The 21,597-nt window shown below is 47.9% G+C and overlaps 2 protein-coding genes across 5 annotated transcripts; one reads left to right on the top strand and one right to left on the bottom strand.

Moving 5' to 3' along the window:
- The first annotated feature begins 1,048 nt into the window (after positions 1-1,048).
- On the top strand, positions 1,049-5,339 carry LOC128404388 (proton-coupled zinc antiporter SLC30A1-like). The gene is made up of 2 exons (XM_053369941.1): positions 1,049-2,293; positions 4,614-5,339. The coding sequence occupies exons 1-2, from the start codon at positions 1,753-1,755 to the stop codon at positions 5,327-5,329; spliced, it is 1,257 nt and encodes a 418-aa protein (XP_053225916.1). The 5' UTR covers positions 1,049-1,752; the 3' UTR covers positions 5,330-5,339.
- Positions 5,340-7,154: 1,815 nt separating this feature from the next.
- LOC128404386 (uncharacterized) lies at positions 7,155-17,087 on the bottom strand. Of its 4 annotated transcripts, XM_053369940.1 has the most exons (7): positions 16,831-17,087; positions 15,483-15,507; positions 14,382-14,435; positions 13,646-13,720; positions 9,117-10,022; positions 8,776-9,047; positions 7,155-7,306 (listed from the first exon to the last, which is right to left on the bottom strand). In XM_053369940.1, exons 5-7 carry the CDS (start codon positions 9,937-9,939, stop codon positions 7,193-7,195), a joined length of 1,209 nt encoding a protein of 402 aa, XP_053225915.1. In that variant the 5' UTR covers positions 9,940-10,022; positions 13,646-13,720; positions 14,382-14,435; positions 15,483-15,507; positions 16,831-17,087; the 3' UTR covers positions 7,155-7,192. The 4 variants fall into 4 exon arrangements, with proteins under 4 accessions (XP_053225915.1, XP_053225912.1, XP_053225914.1 ...); XM_053369937.1 differs by having other exon boundaries at positions 8,776-10,022; XM_053369939.1 differs by lacking the exons at positions 14,382-14,435; positions 15,483-15,507; positions 16,831-17,087 and adding an exon at positions 14,127-14,145 and having other exon boundaries at positions 8,776-10,022.
- Between the last annotated feature and the right edge of the window lie 4,510 nt (positions 17,088-21,597).

Raw genomic sequence — 21,597 nt, 5'->3', positions numbered from 1 at the left:
CCAGAGGACCGTTCTTAACCTGAAACTGTTCTTAGCCTGAAGCACCACTTTAGCTAATGGGGCCTCCTGCTGTCGCCGCCCCGCCAGAGCACAATTTCTGTTCTCATCCTGAAGCAAAGTTCTTAACCTGAAGCACTATTTCTGGGTTAGCGGAGTCTGTAACCTGAAGCATATGTAGCCTGAACTGTATGTAACCCAAGGTATCACTGTATCTATATTTTCCATTTTGTCTTTATATGCAGATACGGTTCAAGCCTTGAAATAAAATTATTTGTCAGCATAACTTTTGTGAAAATTATTTGTATACTTACTTATTTATAAGACTTCAGTTATCCCCAGAGTAAAAAAAGGGGGGCACATTATCTACCTGGCCCAGGCCCCTGCCTGGCTCTGCAAGGCCCAGGCTGGGTCCAGCATCCTGTTTTCACAGTGATCAGCCAGACCCCCAGATTCCCCACAATGGAAAGCCTGCAAGCAGGACCTGAGGGCAGCAGCAACTCTCCCTGCTTGTGATTTGCACGATTTGCCTAATCCTCTTTGAAAGCCATCCAGATCAGGGACTCAAACTGTCTTGCTCCGGTGAGCAACCTGGCTGCTGAATTCTGCACCAGCTGAAGTTTCTGAATAGTTTTCAGAGGCAGCCCCACGTATAACACAATGCGGTAATCTAACCTAGAAGTTACCAGAGCAAAGATGACAGAAGTTAGGCTATACCTGTCCAGACAGGGGTGCAACTGGGCCACCAGCCAAAGCTGACGGAAGGCACTCCATGCCACTGAAGCCACCTGAGCCTCAAGCGACAGCAAAGGATCCAGAAGTACCTTCAAGATGCATAGCCACTCCTTCAGAGGGAGTGTAACTCCCTCAAGAGCAGGTAACCCTCCCATCCATCCAGTCTAGAGAACCTCTCACTAACAGTGCCTCAGCCTTGTCTGGATGGAGCTCCAGTTTCCTGGCTCCCATCCAGTCCATTACCAAGGCAAGACAACGGTTCAGCACATCCACTGCTACGATTGCAGTCTACACAAAGCTCAGCCAGGCTGGCAAATGCATTTCTCTGCCCCCACCCTAGTGAAGCTGGTGGCGACTGGCATTTGCTAAGCCGTTTTTTTGGCTGCAGAGCAGTCATGGGGATGGGAGCTGTTGGGGAATATTCTGCAAGATCTCATATACACCAGAGCCGTGACCTCGCAAGCCCTCGCGTTTTACCCCAGTAGGGTTTGTTGGGGGGGGGGAGAATCTCTGCAACTCTCCTCCCTCCTATTGTGGCAGGGGGAGAATCACATGCATCATTATGACCTGGTTTCTGCAGCTGGTGGAAGCCTGGGCAGAAGGCCAAAGGCAAGAGAGAGTGTGTGTGAAAGAGAGAGGGAGCTGCCTCTTTAAAGGACCCCTGGAATCCAAGGGGCAGTGTGCACTGGTCTCCGAGTGCAAAACTTTATTCAAGTGTAAAGCACACATACACAGCGAGAGAGCAAGAAACGGGGAACAGATTGCAGGGCAGAGGCCAGGCCTGGGTCTCTGGCCAAAGGGGGCCAGCAAAGGAGAAACCGGGCAACATCTAAGATTGGGAGAGAGCGTGCACCAGGGGCTGCAGGGGTGGCGGACGGAGGAATAAGCAGGTCCAGAACTGGGCGGGGGCTGGAGCCAACAGGACGGTTCAGAAGAGGTGGGCATCGAGGCAAAGAAGAGGACACAGGTTGGAGGAGATAGGAGGCCGGAGTGACAGCTGACTAGGAGTAGAAGGCAGAGATGGGAGCCCAGCCGAGAAATAAATCCTGGATGGGTGAGGGCTCCTCGCCTCTGTGGGCAGTGGTGGGCTCCACCGGTTGGCCTGTCGGCCATTTCTGCCTCTCCGCCTGCCTCTTCCTGGTAGAGCTGGTGGCCAGCCGGGTGACCGGCTCACTGCTCCTGCTTTCCTGCGCATTCCACACCCTGGGAGGTGCACTGGCTCTTGCTGTGGCCTTGACCGATGCCTGGCTGGCGACCGGAGGACACCCCAGTCGGAGGAATACCTTCGGGTGGGTGCGAGCCCGCATTGCGGGCACCCTGGCCAGCGCCGTCTTCCTGAGCGCCCTGTGCCTTGCGCTCCTGCCCGAGGCGCTCCGCAGAGTGTCCGATCCACACGTCACACAGCATGCGTTGGCCCTGATGGGGATCGGGGCCGTGGGGATCCCGATCCACCTTGCCAGGGTGGGACTGCCTGGCCAGCAGCCCCAAGACCCAGGCACCAGGCCGTGCTGCAGCAGAAGGAGGGTGACCGAAGGAGACAGCTGTGCCCAGGAGATGGAAGGTGAGTTCGTGCGAAGGAGTGACTGGGGAGCATTGGGACCGGCGGAGCAGAGGGCAGGCAGAACAATGGAAGGCAGAATCAGGGCCTTCCCTGCTGAGTTCTACAAGGACAACGTTCAGACTGAGGAGGAGGAAGCTGGCAGGTTGTGACATCCTCTGGGTTGGTTGTAAGAAATTAAGACGGGCAGGTATGGCTGGTAGGGGGGGCTGTTACGGTAAATAGTGCCCCAGTTGCCCTAATGAAGCAGCCTGCACTGTGAGTGAGGGGGGCAGGGAAGGAGAGTAGGAAGAAACGAATGGACTGTCTCATGTACAGTGGTACCTCGGGTTACATACGCTTCAGGTTACAGACTCCGCTAACCCAGAAATATTACCTCGAGTTAAGAACTTTGCTTCAGGATGAGAACAGAAATTGTGCAGTGGTGGCGCAGCGGCAGCAGGAGGCCCCATTAGCTAAAGTGGTGCTTCAGGTTAAGAACAGTTTCAGGTTAAGAACAGACCTCCAGAACGAATTAAGTTATTAACCCAAGGTACCACTGTATAGGCAATGTGGTGCCCTCTGCATGTTCTTGGACTCCACCTCCCATCATCCCTGACTATTGGCTATGCTGGTTGGGGCTGATGGGAGCTGGAGTCCAGCGATCTATGTAAGGCACCATGTTGGCTACGCTTGGGCTATCAAATCCTGGGGTGGAGAACCTCCAAATGTTTCTTGGACTTCAGCTGCCATCAGCCCCAGCCAGCGTCGCCACTTACCCCGGGGGCAATGGGAATTGGAGTCTAACAGCATCTGGAGGGCCGCAGGTTCCAATCCAGTAGTTCAAAAATTGGAAACCTTACGGAAAAGAACAAGGTTAATGCTCTAAAGACGTTTCTGATGACGGCTGAAGAGGCAAGCTGTGCTTATTAGGGAAAATGGCTTGCCTCTTCCGCAGTAGAGGTGGCTGCAGTGAAGGATAGGGCTGATCAGCACAGCCAGCCAGGATAGCCAAATGGCACCTCCAGATTCAGAGGCAATCTGCTCTCAACTGCTGTGGAGAAACAACAAGGGAAGGTTATTGGCTTCTCAGAGGCTTCAGGGGGCAGTTTTTTGGAACAGTGCTGGCTCAGATAGACATTGCATCTGATCTAGCAGGACAAATCTTACCTTCTTTGCTCCCCCAGTTCTCCTTTCTGTGATATACATCTGGGGATGGCAGATAAATTAGATTCCTTTTGCATGTTAATGAAAAACGACCCTATTTGCCCTTCTCAAACCAAGACACTAACACCTATCCATAGAAATTGGCACTTTTCACAATTTTGCACTGCAGTTCTTCACACCAACGTGCACAAATATATGTTCAGTTAAAGTCTGCATAAAAATGGCTATGTTAGGGTCATGGGTTTGAACACCATGTTGGGTGAAAGATTTTTATATTGCAGGGGGCTGGACTAGATGACCCTCATGGCCCCTTCCAACTCTACAGTTCTCTGATTCTAAACTTGGAAATATTTGAAACGGAGAGAAACCGAACCTGACAAGCTCATCCACCTCTTAACTCCCACATAAGGAAATGTCTCAGGCCTGTCCCGGGGGCTGGATTAACCATTAAGCAAAATAATCACCTGCTTGGGGCATCAAGGGAAGCAGGTCACCACAGAACTTTTCCATTGCCAGATTTTTTAACATTAATGGCCACCAATTGCTCAGCTCAGTTGAAATTGAGCTGTGCAACTATGCGACAAGGCAGGCTGGGTGCTTCATCTCTACGAAGTACAGAAGCAAACATGTTACCTAAGGTTAGTTTTGAGGATCTGATCAAAGACTTGGCAATTAGAAAAAGTAGGAGAAATGTGTTCAAATAAAGCGGAAGCATACAAAAATGAACATTATTTTCCATCTTACTGTAGGTTTCATTTCATTTTGAAAAATTTAAAAAAGGGTTATTATTGTTTATATTTCGAATTAGATATATATGGGGGCGCCAAAATATTTTAAGTGCTTAGAGCCTCTAAAGATCTTACAGTGGTACCTCGGGTTAAGTACTTAATTCATTCCAGAGGTCTGTACTTAACCTGAAACTGTTCTTGACCTGAAGCACCACTTTAGCTAATGGGGCCTCCTGCTGCCACCGCGCCGCCGGAGCACGATTTCTGTTCTCATCCTGAAGCAAAGTTCTTAACCTGAAGCACTATTTCTGGGTTAGTGGAGTCTGTAACCTGAAGCGTCTGTAACCTGAAGCTTATGTAACCTGAAGCGTATGTAACCTGAGGTACCACTGTAATTTGGTCCTGCCTGTCCCTTCTCTAAGCTTCTGGTTCTTTCTCCTCATCTACAGATCTGCTGGGCAACGGCTCCTCGGCCAACGGGCAGCCCTGGATGGAGGATGACAGGGAGGCCAGCCCCATGCCCCCCACAGAAAAATTGGGGCAGTGGACAACGCTTTGCCTTGGCCGGGTGGTCGCCTGCCTGGGCCCTGCGGCCGTCCTTCTGTACTCTCTCATGTTCCACCTGCTGTGGCCTCCTTGCCTGGGCAACGCAGCCTGCCTCAGCCACTGCCCCAGGTCAACCTGTTGGGCCTGGCATACTGCGGAGGCACTGCAGTGGGGACGCGCCCCTTGCTGGCTGCTCTACCTGGACCCTGGGCTCGCCGTGGCTGTGTCGGTGGCCCTGCTGTGCTTGGCGTGGCCTGCTCTGCAGAGCTCCGCTCTGGTCCTCATGCAGGCCGCACCGGAAGAACTGGACCTGAGGCTGCTGGAGCTGCAGCTGCGGGCCACGGAAGGCGTGGTGGCCGTGCGGGACCTCCGCGTCTGGCAGCTCGACGGGCCCAGCAGTTTAGTGGGCACTGCCCACGTGCACTGCCGGGACGTGGCCACGTGCGAGGCCGTGTTGGACAGGGTCCAGCGGGTGTTCTGCGAGCATGGCGTTCACGCTGCCACGGTTCAGCCAGATCTCAGTGTTTGTCCGGGCAGCAGGTGGTGCGAGGGGGCATCACAAAAGAGGTGCCTGGCCCCGTGCCCTGCCATGGTCATGGAATACGAGACCACGGTGTGAGCTGAGCAAATGCACCACTTGGGGGGTGGGAGACCAGGGTGGGGGGTAGGGGAAGAGTACCTCACAAATTTCCATTTTTCTCTGCTACAGGTGTCCTGCTTTCTAGCTAGGTGATGTTACGGGTGTCTGCAGTAATACCGTATTTTTTGCTCTATAAGACTCGCTTTTCCCCTCCTAAAAAGTAAGGGGAAATGTGTGTGCGTCTTATGGAGCGAATGCAGGCTGTGCAGCTATCTCAGAAGCCAGAACAGCAAGAGGGATTGCTGCTTTCACTGTGCAGCGATCCCTCTTGCTGTTCTGGCTTCTGAGATTCAGAATATTTTTTTTTCTTGTTTTCCTCCTCCAAAAACTAGGTGCGTCTTGTGGTCTGGTGCGTCTTATATAGCAAAAAATACGGTAAGTTGGTGGAGGTGCGGGGGAGACTTGTAACCGCAGGTTGTTGACTGGACTATTTGCAGCCTTTGTGCGACTGGGACACCTGCACTGTTACATGGTGCTGAAGACAAGCAACGAGAAATAATGGTGGGCTGTGCCTCTTGGTGATTTAGTGTTTAATATATATCTCCGAACAAACATCTAACAAGTTGCTTGATTTGTGCATTTAACAATATCAGAGGGAGGCACTGGAAAGACACAGCAGCTTCAATTTCATAGAAAATCATAGAATTGTAGAATTGGAAGGGAGCACCCCCCCCCCACAAAGGATCATCTAGTCCAATCCCTTGCAATGCAAGTGCCGCAGCTAAATAGCCAGCAATCTCAGTTTAACAACATGCAACAAAGGAGAGTCTACCACCTTCCAAGATAGTCTCTTCCACTGCCAAACATCATCCATGTCCTTCGAACAATGAATGGGCACGATGCTGAGGTTCCTGGGAATCTCAGCATTTCTTCTTTTAGATGCAAGTTTCTAGTCCTCATGATACAATTTGCAAAGTGAATTATGCAAATCAAGAGAAGTCCACCAGATATGAATGAAATATTTATATAGGCCACAGAATCCTCCTTTATTGCATGCAGAATCATGGGCATTGGTTTCAGAGGTGGGGTCTACAGTGGTACTTCGGGTTAAGAACTTAATTTGTTCTGGAGGTCCGTTCTTAACCTGAAACTGTTCTTAACCTGAGATACCACTTTAGCTAATGGGGCCTCCCGCGGTGCGATTTCTGTTCTCATCCTGAAGCAAAGTTCTTAACCCAAATACTATTTCTGGGTTAGCAGAGTCTGTAACCTGAAGCGTCTGTAACCCAAGGTACCACTGTAATCCAAGGAGGGATGGGGGGGGGGAATTTGATTCAGTTCACATTTAAAGGCAAATGTACCTAATTTGCACTTTCTGAAATAATCTGAAAACTGAAACACAGCAGTCCTTTGAAATCCACGCCTCACTGGATTTTGCAATGCCGTAAAGTGAGCATTAAAAATGCATTTGTTTGTGGAAATAACATGGAGGAAATGCTTTGCAAAATCTGCACTAAAATGCTGATGACGTTATAAAAATGTTCACAAACCAAAGTGGAAATGTGGATAACTGAATTTACGACTGGAAAAATGAGAAACTAAGATAAACCAAAACTCACAGATTTCCCCATCCCTATGATTTAGTTGGATACCACCCAAGGACTCTTCACCCCACTTCCCGCCTTCATGTGCCGAGTTCGGATGCCGCCATCTCTGCTATAATGTAAACTGCAAACAGGGCAAATAGGAGGAAAAAATGTGGGACTGGTGTTTCTAATACCTGATTCCCAGGATCGCAGCAGGGATGATTTCCTCCCTACTCCTTACCCAACACCCTGATAAAGCAAAGAATAATACAATCCTATAGATTTTCCAATTTTTTATTATTAATATTATTGCCAGCTAGGTGGGGGATCCTAGTTGAGGAGGGCAGGGGGTTATCAGGGATCGCCCAAGGTCACGCCACCTTTTCGGACGATCCCGGCATAATCTGCTCTCCAATGGCACCTTCACTTCCTGAAGGAAGAAGGAAACCAGATCAGCAAGGCACCCACCCAGGAATGGGGTACTCAGGGAGGGATGTAGGAGAAATTTGAATCAGCTTGCAGATCTATGGAATTCACACTTCCTGGAACAATAAAGGTAAAGGGGTAAAGGGGACCCCTGACCATTAGGTCCAGTCATGGCCAACTCTGGGGTTGCGGCGCTCATCTCGCTTTACTGGCCGAGGGAGCTGGCGTACAGCTTCCAGGTCATGTGGCCAGCATGACTAAGCCACCTCTGGCGAACCAGAGCAGCGCATGGAAACGGTGTCTACCTTCCCGCCAGAGCGGTACCTATTTATCTGCTTGCACTTTGATGTGCTTTTGAACTGCTAGGTTGGCAGGAGCAGGGACCGAGCAACGGGAGCTCACTCCGTCGTGAGGATTCGAACTGCTGACCTTCTGATTGGCAAGCCCTAGGCTCTGTGGTTTAACCCACAGCGCCACCCGCGTCCCATGCAAAATTTGTTAGGGGCGCAGAATTTCAACACCCGGTGCTGCCTCAGTACAGCTATGCACTTCCATTGCTGGACTCTGTTTAAAACAGCTTCTACATGCGAACCAAGAAGTGACCTCTCCAGACAACAAAATAACTCTTCTTTTTTTTTATCTCTGCGGCTGTGATCTCCTGGGTGACGCAGAGGCTATTAGTAAGTTCAATGCACATGCATATTCTGTATGGGCACTGGCAGCCCACGCTACGCCACTGCCTATCAGTCACTAGCTGTGTTGACTATTATCCCTCCACTGTCAAGAGGCACTCGGCCTCTGAATGTCAGGTGCTGGACACTACAAAAGGGGAGAGTGTTCTTGTGCTGAGGTCTTGTTCCCATTGGGGCAGCTGGTTGGCCACTGCGAGAACAAGATGATGGATTAGATGAGCCACTGGCCTGATACAGCAAGACTCTTCTTATGCTGTTATGGAGAGTGGGGAAAGAGTGCTCGAGAAGTTTAGCAGGGAATTTCAAGGCATGGGCAGACTGGAAGCGTGTCCAGCCCAAAATCTTTGTAGCACAAACAAGTACAATACTGAAACTGGGGTTGTGTATGACAGCCCCGACACCATCATGAGCACAAATAATCATGAATGGACATTAAGAAGGATGTCAGGAGGAACCCTAAATTGGTCAATAAATTTTAAGCAAAGTGCAAAGAACTGCTACTGCCATTTAGCCAAATGGCAGAGTTTTAATGTTTGGATTCCCTCCTGTATGAGTGAAAAAGTGGAGTATCAGTTAGGGGTGTGACCTGGAGAGAAGTGGTGTGCCTGGGGAGGGAGTGTGGACCAAGGGTCAGCCAGAGATGCCTGGTCTGAGGTTCCTCATCCCTTGTCTAAAACGGGCTGGGGGTGAACCCTGGGCCTGCGAGCCTAATTTGGCCTCCCCAAGCAAATATCTCTGCCCATCACTTCAAGACTCTACCAATCCCCCAGCACCCCAATACCTGGTCGTCTTGATGAATGCAGGCCTCCCTGGAATGGAGGCTTCGTCGTTCGCTGATTCTTGCTCCTGCAGCATTTGTTCCAACGTTAACACTTGTCCCGATGCCGGATTTGATGCTGACTGCTGTTCTAGCTCCTGCAGTGTTTGTTCCACTGTGAATGATCTTTCCGACGCTGGATTTGATGCTGACTGCTGTTCTTGCTCCTGCAGCATTTGTTGCACTGTGAATGATCTTTCCGACGCTGGATTTGACGCTGACTGCTGTTTTTGCACCTGTAGCATTTGTCCCACCGTTAACAGTTGTTCCGATGCCGGCTTTGATGCTGACTGCTGTTCTTGCACCTCCAGCGTCCGTTGCACCGTTAACTGTTGCTTCGATGCCGGCTTTGGTGCTGCTGGTCGCCCTTTCTGCACCTGCAGCATCCATTCCACCGATGATGGTTGTCCGAACTCCGGCTTCAGTGCTGATCAGCCTTTTTGCACCTCCGGCATTCGTTCCACCATTAATGGTGGTGCAAATGCCGCCTTTGGTGCTGTTCACCCTTTTGGTACATCCAGCATGCGTTCCAGCGTTGACTCTTCTACAAACAGCGGTCTTGGTGCTGATCAGGCTTTTGGCATCTCCGGCATCCGCTCCACCATTAATGGTTGTCCAAATGCTGCCTTTGGTGCTGATCAGCCTTTTGGTACATTCAGAGAGCGATCCAGCGTTAACTGTTGTACAAGTGGCGGTCTTGGTGCTAATCAGCCTTTTGGCATCTCTGGTATCCATTCCACCGTTGACGGTTGTCCGCAGTCCGACTTCAGTGCTGATCAGCCCTTTTGCACCTCCGGCATCCATTCCACCACTGACTGTTGTACGAACGGCGGTCTTGGTGCTGATCAGCCTTTTGGCATCTCCGGCATCCGTTCCACCGTTAATGGTTGCCCAAATGCCGGCCCCGGTGCTGATCAGCCTTTTTGCACCTGTTTCACCGTTGGCGGTTGTTCCAACTTTGGCTTCGGTACTGATCACCGTTCTTGCACCTGCACCAGTGTTGACGGTTGATGGTCTGAAGCCCGCTGCAATGATGGATGGGTTTCTGATTTGCCCATCCCTTGGCTTTCTGTTGACGACTGCGCACCCACGATTGCAAACGATTCCAATTCTTTTGTGGGATTCCATTTGCTCTTGGTCTTCAGGTTCGCTCTGAGGCCAGTGCAGATTTTTTTCACCTTATCATTGGTGTCCACGAACCCATCGCCATTCTTAAAGGGAGGGGAAGGGAGACGCATTACTAGTCCCTCTCTTGACTTTTGCAGAAAAGCCCCGCAGGGCAAGGCTTCACGGTGGTTAGAGCAGAAGGGAGGGAGACCCAGTGGCCCTCTGGGTGCTGTTGGACTTCAGCTCCCATCAGCCTCAGTCAGCAGAACCTGATGGAAGTCAATGTCCAGCAACATCTGGAGGGCTGCAGGTTCCCCCATCCTTCAGTTGCAGTGTTATAATGTGATGACTGCAGAGACCTGGGTCCAGTGCCCTGCTCAATGGGTGACACTGAGCCAGGCATTTCCACTTAGACTAACCTGCCTCACAGGGATGTTGCAAGGATGAAAGGGGGATCATGTGCCACAGTCTGAGCAACTGGGGACAAAGGCTTCTATCCCATGCTAGTCCTACTCAGCATAGACATATTGACGTTAATGAACCGGTTGGCCTTAGGTCCATTCATTTCAATTGGCTTTCTCTGAGCAGGACTAGCATCAGATAATGCAACCCAAAGAGTGGTTAGGAAAGTTTTTGATTTTGATTTTTTTTTAATGTCCAGAAGAGTAAAAACCGGAACAAATGGATGCAGCATGGAAAGTGATCCCTCCTTCCTATAGTTTTCTTTGTGTGGGGGTACGGCTATCAATTCTCAGGAGCACATCTCTACCAGTCACATGAACCAATCAGATTAGCAAGATGCCGCTAAACCACACAGGAGCTCCTCTCCCACGATTTCAGTTCCTCTGCAAACTGAATTAAGATGTGCACTTTTCTAAGGGCGTCGTCACCCCCTCAGGGGGCTTTAAAATGAGGGCCCTCCCTCATTTTAAAAACTTTATATATTTACAGTATTTTACTTTGCTTGCAGAGCAACCGGCCACTGTGCAAAGTGCAGTCCTAGTGGAAACCTGGTCACCTGCTGTTTACATTTGCTCAGAGGAACCCTATGTATTTTTGCAATTAGTAGTGTGGGCTTGATGCCCCCAGTCCTTCAAGTGTCTAGCAGCATCTCTACACTTTCTGATCCTGAGTTGTTGTAAAGCTCAGGTCTGAGGACTTGCATAGAAATCCTGTGTTACCAGAATTCACCCTAGCTCTTACTTAGGCCTCCCAAGATTTGCCCCTAGACCCCACCAGGAAGCCAATATTTATTTATTTTTTAATCACAAGCTAATAGAAAACCAATTGGTTCCATGTTTTGTTGATGTTTACTATGGAGTCAGATTGACAAATTGAGCGAAACTCCTAAAGAAACTGAGCCAGTCTCTCACACATGAAACCACCTGCTAGATCCAAGAGGAGCTCCTCCCTAAACCATTGCACTTTGCCAAATCTGAGCTGCTGGATTTTGTTTTTTTATCATGGTGTTTGATATATCATTGTGTGTGTGTGTGTGTGTGTGTGTGTGTGTGTGTGTATATATATATATATATATATATATATATGTGCACATTGCCCAGATATTTTATGATATGGTGGGGTGGGTGGGTGGGTGTATATTACATAAAAATGAAATTGTTTAAATAACAAGAAATAGTAATGATAAATTCAGATTATACGTAGAAAAAAGAAGAAGAGTACAGGTTGGCATTTTCATGATGAGAGCGTCATCTAGATGCTGTGAAATACCTGCATACAAGAGCGACAACAACCGCCCATCTGGAAGTGGTACCTGGAAAAACTCTTTTTTTATTTGGGCTTTTTCAAACATTGGGAGAGGGTATGGGCACTAGGGGGCACCTCAGCTCTAAGTGTTCAGCTACCTCATAGAAATGTAGAAGGCAGGCAGAACATCCCAGCTGGCAACTCTGGAAGGGAGCAGCAGTCATATGGTCATATGTCATGGGTGCTTCTGATTCCTGCATTGCAAGGCGGTGAACCAAATGACCCTCAGGATCCCTTCCAACTCTACGATTCTATGAATCTATGATTCAGCCAAGGGAAGGGACCCCCAGTTTTGCACAGCAAGCCAGCAAATTACGTGGGGGGGGGTACATTCCGGGGATCGTGCCTAAAGCCAAAAACCATATTGTCAAAACATATTGGGTTCAAAGGTGGGTGGGATTGCCAAGTCATTGTTTCCTGGAACCCCCCCACTTTCTGCTCTTTCTTAATTTTTATTTTTTGCCACACACACACACACAGCTGAAGGCGCACAAGTTAAATGTGTGTAAGTTGTGGGTTTACTGTATATCGATTCCTTGCAGGGGCGAACAAAGGCATCGTGACACCTGGGTTGGGGTGTCGCTATGTAGGGCGCATGTGCGGTGTTGGCATGTACGACGCATGCGCCGTACGTAGCGACATCGCACATGAGCTGTACATAGCGGTTTGCCGGCAGCGCCACTCCAGCGCCATGTGCCGGGATCCCTCCGTCGCTGCTACAGCCGTGAACTGAGGATCCTCTACATGCGTCTGTAGCAGCAACAGAGGGATCCCACTGTCATCCGTACGGTGCTCGAGCAGTGCTGGCAGCAAACCGCTATGTACAGCGCATGTGTGGCATTACATACAGCACATGCATGCGACGCCGCACATGTGCTGTACATAGCGGTTTGCCGCCGGCACTCTGCTGGCAGCTGCAGCCACGAACGGAGGATCCTCACATGCGGCTGCAGCGGCGCGATGGCTGCTTGCGCTGCTGCAAGTCCCTGGGGGTGCCTTCTTGTCACCCCCCCCCCCAGACATGGCACCCAGGGCCACCGCCCCCCCCCATTGCGACACCACTGATTCCTCAGCGTACCACTGTCTTAGTTGTAGGTTTTTGCGACTTATGGCAGAATCAAACCCATATGCTGTCAGAACTCCAGAAATGTGCTATGTGGATGTGTTAGTACGGCTGCGTACAAAGCATTCGTTTGTTAATGCACATTTCTTGCCCTGCGCAATAATCCTGCGAACTGTAGTTTATCCCTCACAGAGCTATGAATCTCTGGATCTATAATCTATGTTAAATATGTATTCTATAGTTAACCTCCTTTTTAATGTTTAATTTGAAATCTTTAAGATAATATTTTAGTTGTGTGTTATGTTGCTTTGATTGTATACTCCGTGGGTAGGCAAACTAAGGCCCGGGGGCCAGATCTGGCCCAATCGCCTTCTAAATCCGCCCTGTAGACGGTCCGGGAATCAGCATGTTTTTACATGAGTAGAATGTGTGCTTTTATTTAAAATGCATCTCTGGGTTATTTGTGGGGCATAGGAATTCATTCATTTCCCCCCAAAAAATATAGTCCACCGCCCCCCCCAAGGTCTGAGGGACAGTGGACTGGCCCCCTGCTGAAAAAGTTTGCAGACCCCTGGTATACTCTATATTTGACTTTCTTCAGATTGTTTTATTTATGTTTTATTGATTTAATATGCTGCAAACCCCTTTGAGGTTTTCCTTAAAATTATAAAGCAGTATAGAAATTTTAAAAAATATTATATTATATTATAATTATATTATATTATATTATATTAATTATATTATATTATATTATATTATATTATATTATATTATATTATATTATATTATTATATATAACAAACTACGGTTCCCGGGATTCTTAGGGCGAAGCTTTAAATGTACGGTGTGTACCAGGTGCGTGTGCCAAATCAGAGAGTCCATTTTGGTGGTACTCACCGTCTTTGAGTGCAAAACCTGACCGGACGCTGGGACAACCACCTCAAAGGCACCTTGGCCAGCAACTTCCCCAACCTGGAGAGGAGTCAGGAAAAGAAAGAGGAATAACTGGGAGGAAAGCTTTGGGCCTGTCACTCTCCCTCAGTCTAATCGACCACACAGAGTCATTATGAGAATAAAATTGGGTGTGCACTTGCGCCCACGACTCCCTCTCCCCCTAACCTACCTTACAGGGTTGTTGTACACTTAAAACGGGGTGGGGTGAGGCCAGTCACTGTCTCAGGTTAACCTACTGCACAGGGTCATTGTGAACATGTAATGGGGCAAACCTTTGGGCCTGTCACTCACTCACACTCAGCCTATCCTACCTCACAGGGTCGTTGTGAGGGTTACAGTGCATGTGGGGAAACGATGCCATCCTGGGCACCTTGGGGGAAAGGGCGTGACATAAATGGAATAATAAACATTCCTGTGCTCACACCAAAGATCACTATTCATGGTCACACCAACACCATACATTGAAGGCACAATTATAAAGCACTTGGCTTCCCCCAGAGGATCATGGGAACTGCAGGTTTTTAAAGGGTGCTGGGAATTGTAGCTCCACGAACCTTTTGGGGGAATCCACGTACAGAACTTTAAATGTATGGTGTGGAGGGTACCACAACGCATCCAAACTCCCTCCTATCCCCCAAGAGTTGTCTCCTGGTCCCGCCCGCAGAGGCACGTCACTTACGATTTCCAGCATGTTCGGGAAGCATTTTTCCAGGAGCTTTTTAATCTGCAAGAACTAGAGAGATGAATCACAGAAGAATGTAGTCAGTTCTTTTTTCTTTCTTTCAAAGCAAGGCGGCAGGCGGAGGTCTATTCCCACATCCCACATTGATTTTAGAATGCTGTGGTTTTTTTACCGTTGTTAGCCGCTCTGAGCCCAGATTCAGCTGGGGAGGGCGGGATATAAATAAAATTTTATTTTTATTATTATTATCCTGTTGAGGAAGCAGCGCTATGTGCCCTACCCCTCCTCACCGCACCTCTCAACATTGGGGTTTAGAAAGGAGGGGTATTTAAGAACATAAAAGCCTGGCTGCCGGTTCTCACAGTGGCCAGCTAGATGCCCCAATGGGAAGGGAGCCCACAAGCAGGACCTGAGTATGATAGCAACTCTCCCCTAACTTTTTGGTACTCAAACTCCTGCAGGATCAGGCCAAATCGGGATCAGGCTGGGTCAGCGTTATGTACTACTGAGTTAAATAGGATCCAGAATGTAGCAGTCTGATTGGTCCTAGAACAATAGGATCCAAAATGCAGCAGTATGATTGGTCCTAGAACAATAGGATTCAGAATGCAGCAGTCTGATTGGTCCTAGAATAATGCAGCAGTGTGATTGGTCTGCAGGAGCCACCCAATCCGGCTCCAGATGGAAGTGAATCCACAACCTGATTGGCCTACAGGAGAATTCCGGAATTAGCCAATCACGTGCAGCCCATTGTGTAAATAATGTATATAAAGCAGATACTTTGAGGGGACTTTCATTCCTCCTCACCACTATGAGCTGAATAAAGAGCATGAAATCCACTCTGAGTATATTTCAGTCAGATTCTCACAATGGCCCGCTAGATGCCTCAGGGAAGCCTGCAAGCAGGACCTGAGTAGAACAGCAGCTGTTTGTAATTCCCAGAAACTGGTATTCAGAGAATCACAAGATTTGAAGGGGACTAAGGAAACACAAAGGGCATGAACCGGGGGATTCAGCAGTGGTGGGGTGCTCAGGGCAGAATAAGCAGGGGGGGTGATATTTGGGAGGAGGAACAGCCCTCCTGCAAGGGACACTTACCCGACTTTTGTACCCTCATTCGGCTCTAAAAGACAAAAAAAAAAAAATGGTCTGTTTGTAAAGTTGCCAACATTTTATGATTGTATTTATTTTATTACCAGCAGCCTCATATCCAGATTGGCTGAGGAATTCTAGGAAACCAAAAGAACCTGCACGGTTTTGAAATAAGTGCAGGTTTGAAAAGTTCCATCTGCAATCTTGATTCAAAATGGTGCCCAACTGTATTACAACACGGACAGAAACTTGCGCCTTGATCTTAGGAGCCGCATCACGCAAAATTGAGTTAAGATATATTTTAACCAAAGACGACAAACAACTTTCCAAAATATGCAGTATTATTGCACACCACCCTAATCTCCGAGTGGTGTGAGGGGTTCCAGGGTTTGGTTTCTTTGGAATGAGGGACAGCGGAGACTGTGGTGTCTTTAGGATTTATGGTTTATTTACACCTATATACCACCTGAGACTATGATGGAGGGATTCACAGCATTATTAACACCCCAAGAGGATCTTACTGTTACTCTTTCTCTCTGGCTTCCTCCTCTACCTAGCTTCTACACTCACAAACCTCTCAGGCCTTTTGTTTTATTAACTTCCAGGCAATTGAGAGAGAGGGGGCTTATCCTTTCGCCTTCTGGCACAGAGCCACTTCCTTTGTTACCTTAAGGACCCATACTTAGGGGGCCATTATAGCCCTTGCCTGGCTAATTCAGCAGTTTGAATCCTTCTTTTGATTTAAGAATTAGAAGGGGCCCAGGCATACAGTCTACCTCCCCCAAACTCACAACAGTATAGACTACATTTATATCCATGGGTATCTGAGGAGGGGGGAGGAATGAGAGGCAGTTGGGGGCCCCTTTCCCGATGTACCATAATCTCCACATTCACAGATTTCTTTTATAGTACATTTTTAGCATTTGTAGAACCTGAGCTACGGGGCAAAATGTACAGGCACAACTTGTTTTGTGATAAATTATCCTACTCCCCCCCACAAAAAAAACTTTTAGTACTTTATTTTAACCCACTCCCCCCAAAATTGCAGGTGGGCGCCCAAGTTGATACCTCACATTTCCTCCAAAGAGCTCAAATACATGGTCCTCCCCGCTCCCCCATTTTACCCTCACAACACCCCTGTGAGGTAGGTTGGGCTGAGAGACAGCCATTGGCCCTCAAGGACCCTGAGTGAGATGCACAGCTGAGTGGGGATTTGAACCGTGGTCTCCGGGTCCTTGCCCAACCACTCTTGCCACGCTCACTGTATAGTGGCGGTGGGTAACAGAGGAGCACACCCTCTTGTGGTCAGACCCGAGGACTGACCGATCGATGCACACACTTTTCCCCGCCTCACCAGTAGATGATCTTCACTTTGAGCGACCCGGGTGCAGATACGGCTGTGGGTTTCTGCTGTTTGCTCCCCATCCTCCTGGATGGGGAGAAATGGAGCAAGAGCCTTAAATTGGTGCTTGGAGGTCTTGCGCCAAACTGGGAGGACCTCCCTGAGAGTTTTGGTCAAGGGGGCTAAAAGGGCTTGGGGGGGGATCTGCAAGAGCTTTAGAAGATGGTGGCATCGGAGACCCTCCCAGGCCTCAGAATTCACGTTCCTAAGCAACCTTCTTGACTGTTCTCTCTGTCCACACACACGACAAAGGCCACATTGATGCCATGCATTTAAAGCGCTAGGATACTGCTTTAGACAATCGTGGCTCCCCCCCCCCAAATAATTATTGATTCAGGGAGCTGTAGTTTGTTAAGGGTGCTGCAAGTTGTTAGGAAACCCCCATTACCCTCACAGGGCTATCATTTCCAGAGTTCCCTGTTGGTCAAACCACTCTGGGAAATTTCAGCTCTGTAAGGGGAATATCTGTTAAGTATAATTGGTTTAATTGACAATGGTTAAATGTGCATTGGTGAAAGGCTTAACATGGGGCTATGTTAGAAGAGCACTCTCTGGTTGTTGTTGTTCTCTAGCTAGCTAACAGTGTGAGTGAGCAACCTTAGGTCAGACGATTAAGGTATTGAATTACAAATCGCCGTTTTGGTTCTTTCAGACTCTGCGGAGTAAAAATGTGTAAGACTCTTCTGAAGTAAACAGCTTCTCTTCTCTTCTCTGTAAACAGCTCCAGGTTAATGGGGGCTGGAACAGGGTGATGTTATGATCTCAGTCCTGTTCAAATAGGGCTGCCATGTGCCGTCGGAAACGGTGTCCGGGCGGAAATTGTTGAAATGTCTGGGAAAATCCGGACGTATGGCAACCCATGTTGGAATGCGTAAATTTTGATGAATGTCCTCAAAAATACCTTCCTCCCCCCTGCCCAATGTTGAAAGAAAGAAAAAACGCTGAACAACTTTTGTATCCGGATTTTCACTTTTAGACATATGATTTCTGAAAATACACTCTGCCTGTGCTGGATATGCACAAGATATGGAGCTGTATGGCTGTATCATTTACTGGTTTTTGTTATGTTTTAAAGAAAGTTATGCAAGTAAACTTTGAATAATATTTTCATGGCTCTGGTTAATGCTTCATTCCAAAAGGACTCCGTTTTCACGCATCCAGTTGCTTCAAACTGCACAATATTAATATACAGTGGTACCTCGGGTTAAGTACTTAATTTGTTCCGGAGGTCCGTTCTTAACCTGAAACTGTTATTAACCTGAAGCACCACTTTAGCTAATGGGGCCTCCTGCTGCCGCCACACCGCCGGAGCACGATTTCTGTTCTCATCCTGAAGCAAAGTTCTTAACCCGAGGTATTATTTCTGGCTTAGCGGAGTCTGTAACCTGAAGCGTATGTAATCTGAAGCGTATGTAACCCCTGTATGCAATTATCTCTTTCTCTCTGGCCCTTGGCAGGCTCCCCAGTTCATTCACCACACTGGCTTAGCTTCACTCCCCACTTAAGTTTTTTTTCCTGGCTGGAACTCTAACAATGCCTCTTGCTTGCCTGGGTAGATGATAGAGGAGGGTGTGTGATTAAGGGCTTGTCCACACTTCTGCATGTCCCTTCTAGGCATGATGGGTCTGAGCAGCTTTCCATTTGGCCCGCCTCTTTCCCCAGGAAAACCCGCTGTTTATCTCTCAATCATAACAAACGTCAATCCGTTTGTTCTGATTTAAGTGCAAATTTGGAAGAGCCTTATGTGTCTAGAAACTAGCCTACTCTGCAAAGGTAAAAATTACAATAGTTGCTCTGCCCAAGTTTGTCTCTGGCTCCCTCAGCTGCACAACAGGTTACAACCATGTCCACATTTCAATTCTAGGAAATGCTGGACAGCATTCAGGGAAGGGTTGGATAGAGACAGGGCACCAGAATTTTAAGGCTGCATATACGCCATAGTGCTACAACTGCCTTAAAAACAACCATTTCCATAATTTTGGGGGTGTTTGTGTGCTTTAAATGTACTTCAAGCAAGCAGCACAGCCTGTCTACTCAGTCTGATTTACACAGAAAGGGTGTGGTAGAAATTTCATACCCCTTTTTGGCTGCCAGGGGGATGGAAAAGGACAAACTAATGAAGTTTTAGCACCAGCCGTAAGTTCTGACTCCTTTCCAGGCTGTCTGAGTTGCAGAACAAGACACTCAAATGGAATCTTGTTTGTAAAACCTCCAGCACTTGACGTTCATAATTTTAATGAAGGGCGTATAAACATCCGTCCATCTGAGGTGGGTGAGATTGGCTCTGCTTCAGTCAATCCTGAAGAAATATGTGCCTGAGGCCCCAGTGTGATGGTCTCCAAAGCCCCTCTGGCTTTTTGACCAAGGAAAATAGGTACTGAACAGAAGCTTCCTTCATAGACGGGTAATGAGTGAACAAGGAACTTCTGTAAGAGGCGATGGCGGAACCCACTGAAAGAATCTTTGGAATGCCACTTTCCTTCACACTAGACTTTCCAGGTCCTTCCAGATTAGAACATCACCGCAGTTCTTCATGTATTTATAATCTGAACTTCCACAAAAACGTATCAAGGTGGTAGGTAGCATATTAGAATAAAATCAGCAGGGGGCTAGCAGGAATCCCATAAAACACCATTAAAAAAATCAAAATGAGAAAATGCATATTTTATCAAAACATATATAGTGGTACCTCAGGTTAAGAACTTAATTCGTTCTGGAGGTCTGTTCTTAACCTGAAATTGTTCTTAACCTGAAGCACCACTTTAGCTAATGGGGCCTCCTGCTGCCGCTGCACGATTTCTGTTCTCATCCTGAAGCAAAGTTCTTAACCCGAGGTACTATTTATGGGTTAGCGGAGTCTGTAACCTGAAGCATATGTAACCTGAGGTACCACTGTTGTGTTGTACAAGCAGTATTCTCCCCAGAAGGAAGGTGCAGATGGGACACATCAGCCAGAGCAGGTAGCCCATCTAGGAAAAGAAAACTCTTGATACTAAACCTCTGCTGCCTTGTGGGATGTCTTTGGGGAAAATTAAAGGCTAAGGAGTAAACCCTACAAAATCTGGAGTGGAGTCCCTAAGACAGTAGGATGGCACCTTCTGGCAACTCCTGCAGCCAAGCTGGTGCCCAACTGAACCCTGGAATCTCACACCATGCAGAGATTGGGGTAGAGTGCAACACTGGCGCTTCCTTAGCATCTCAGAGAGAAGGGTGCTTCTTGATGTGCTATTATTTTATATGCGGGGATGTCAATCCATAATTTGAACTGCCCCCTGCAGACCGAGGCAACATAGCCCAGTCACAGCTTTATTGCCCCAGTGAGAGAACGAAGCTAATTCAGACTTGATATCTTGGTAGCAAACACACACAAGCTAAACAGAGTTGTTTTGAGTCAGGGAGAGGACAGAGAATCAAAGCGCCTTTGTATGCCACCTGCTTGTGGCTTGCTTGCCCAACTGGCAGTGGTTTCTGCATTCCTTGATCCTCCAGTGCCAACACTGCCAGGCTAAAAATAAGAGTGTCATGCGGACCGCAAGGCAGTTAAGTGCAAATATAGAATGTGTATGTGGAGTTAGAAAAAGCAGCCTTTATTTGCATGATTATTGGGACAAAATTGCCACTCTGGCAGGGGAAATGGGGACATTCCAGGGTAAAATCAGAAACCAGGATGGCTTTTGTTATTCTGGGATTCTCCCTGGATAATTGGGACACTTGACGGCTATGCAACTATCAGCCCTGAGTGCTCACTGGAAGGACAGATCGTGAAGCTGAGGCTCCAATACTTTGGCCACCTCATGAGAAGAGAAGACTCCCTGGAAAAGACCCTGATGTTGGGAAAGATGGAGGGCAGAAGGAGAAGGGGACGACAGAGGACGAGATGGTTGGATAGTGTTCGCAAAGCTACCAGCATGAGTTTGACCAAACTGCGGGAGGCAGTGGAAGGCAGGAGTGCCTGGCGTGCTCTGGTCCATGGGGTCACAAAGAGTCAGACACGACTAAACGACTAAACAACAACACCACATCCTATTAATTTGGGGTCCTCTTACTCATTCAGCTGATTGGGACCTTGAGCTTCCACCCCCATGGCCTGTGCTGACTTTGAGGGTTGCCATACTTTGAAAAGTAAAAACCAGAACACCCCAAATTTGTGGAGCTTTTTTTTGAAGTCCCAGACATATGGCATAGATACAACACTCTCAGTTCTAGGGGTTGTTTTGAAAAAAATTATTCAATGCAGAAATAAATAGTCATTTATCCCTTTCGATCAAGTCATCTTCCAATTCATGTTTCCATGTGATCAAGGAAAAATCCTGAATCTGTTTATGGATGGCAAGCTGCACTTGGGAATTAGACCTTTACATTCCTGGCAAACAGCTGTCTTCCTAATTTTACTGGAAGACTCAGCTGGGTGGAAGGGGAAAAAACTCGATATGGAAGAAGCAAGGAAAAGAAAACAAAACCCCCTATGAATGGAGCATGGGAATGCTTTTCTGATGCCAACAAACCAATTTAGACGCCTCCAAGTGAATTTGCTCAATGAAGCCTTTTAAAAAAAAGGCAAACACACAAACAGATTTATTTACGAAGAGGACTGATTTCCAAAACGGTGGCTTCTTATCCCTCACATCACAGAACAGGGGGAAGTTGAACTATACACACTGTGTGAAGTACTTTCTTTTGTCTTTTGCCTGTCCTGAATTTAATTCTACCCCAACCAGG

The sequence above is a fragment of the Podarcis raffonei genome, chromosome 16, assembly GCF_027172205.1.
Source record: "Podarcis raffonei isolate rPodRaf1 chromosome 16, rPodRaf1.pri, whole genome shotgun sequence".
NCBI classification, from domain to species: Eukaryota; Metazoa; Chordata; class Lepidosauria; order Squamata; family Lacertidae; genus Podarcis; species Podarcis raffonei.
The sequence above is the reverse complement of the archived record's forward strand: the minus strand, read 5'-3'. Positions and strand labels throughout refer to the sequence as shown.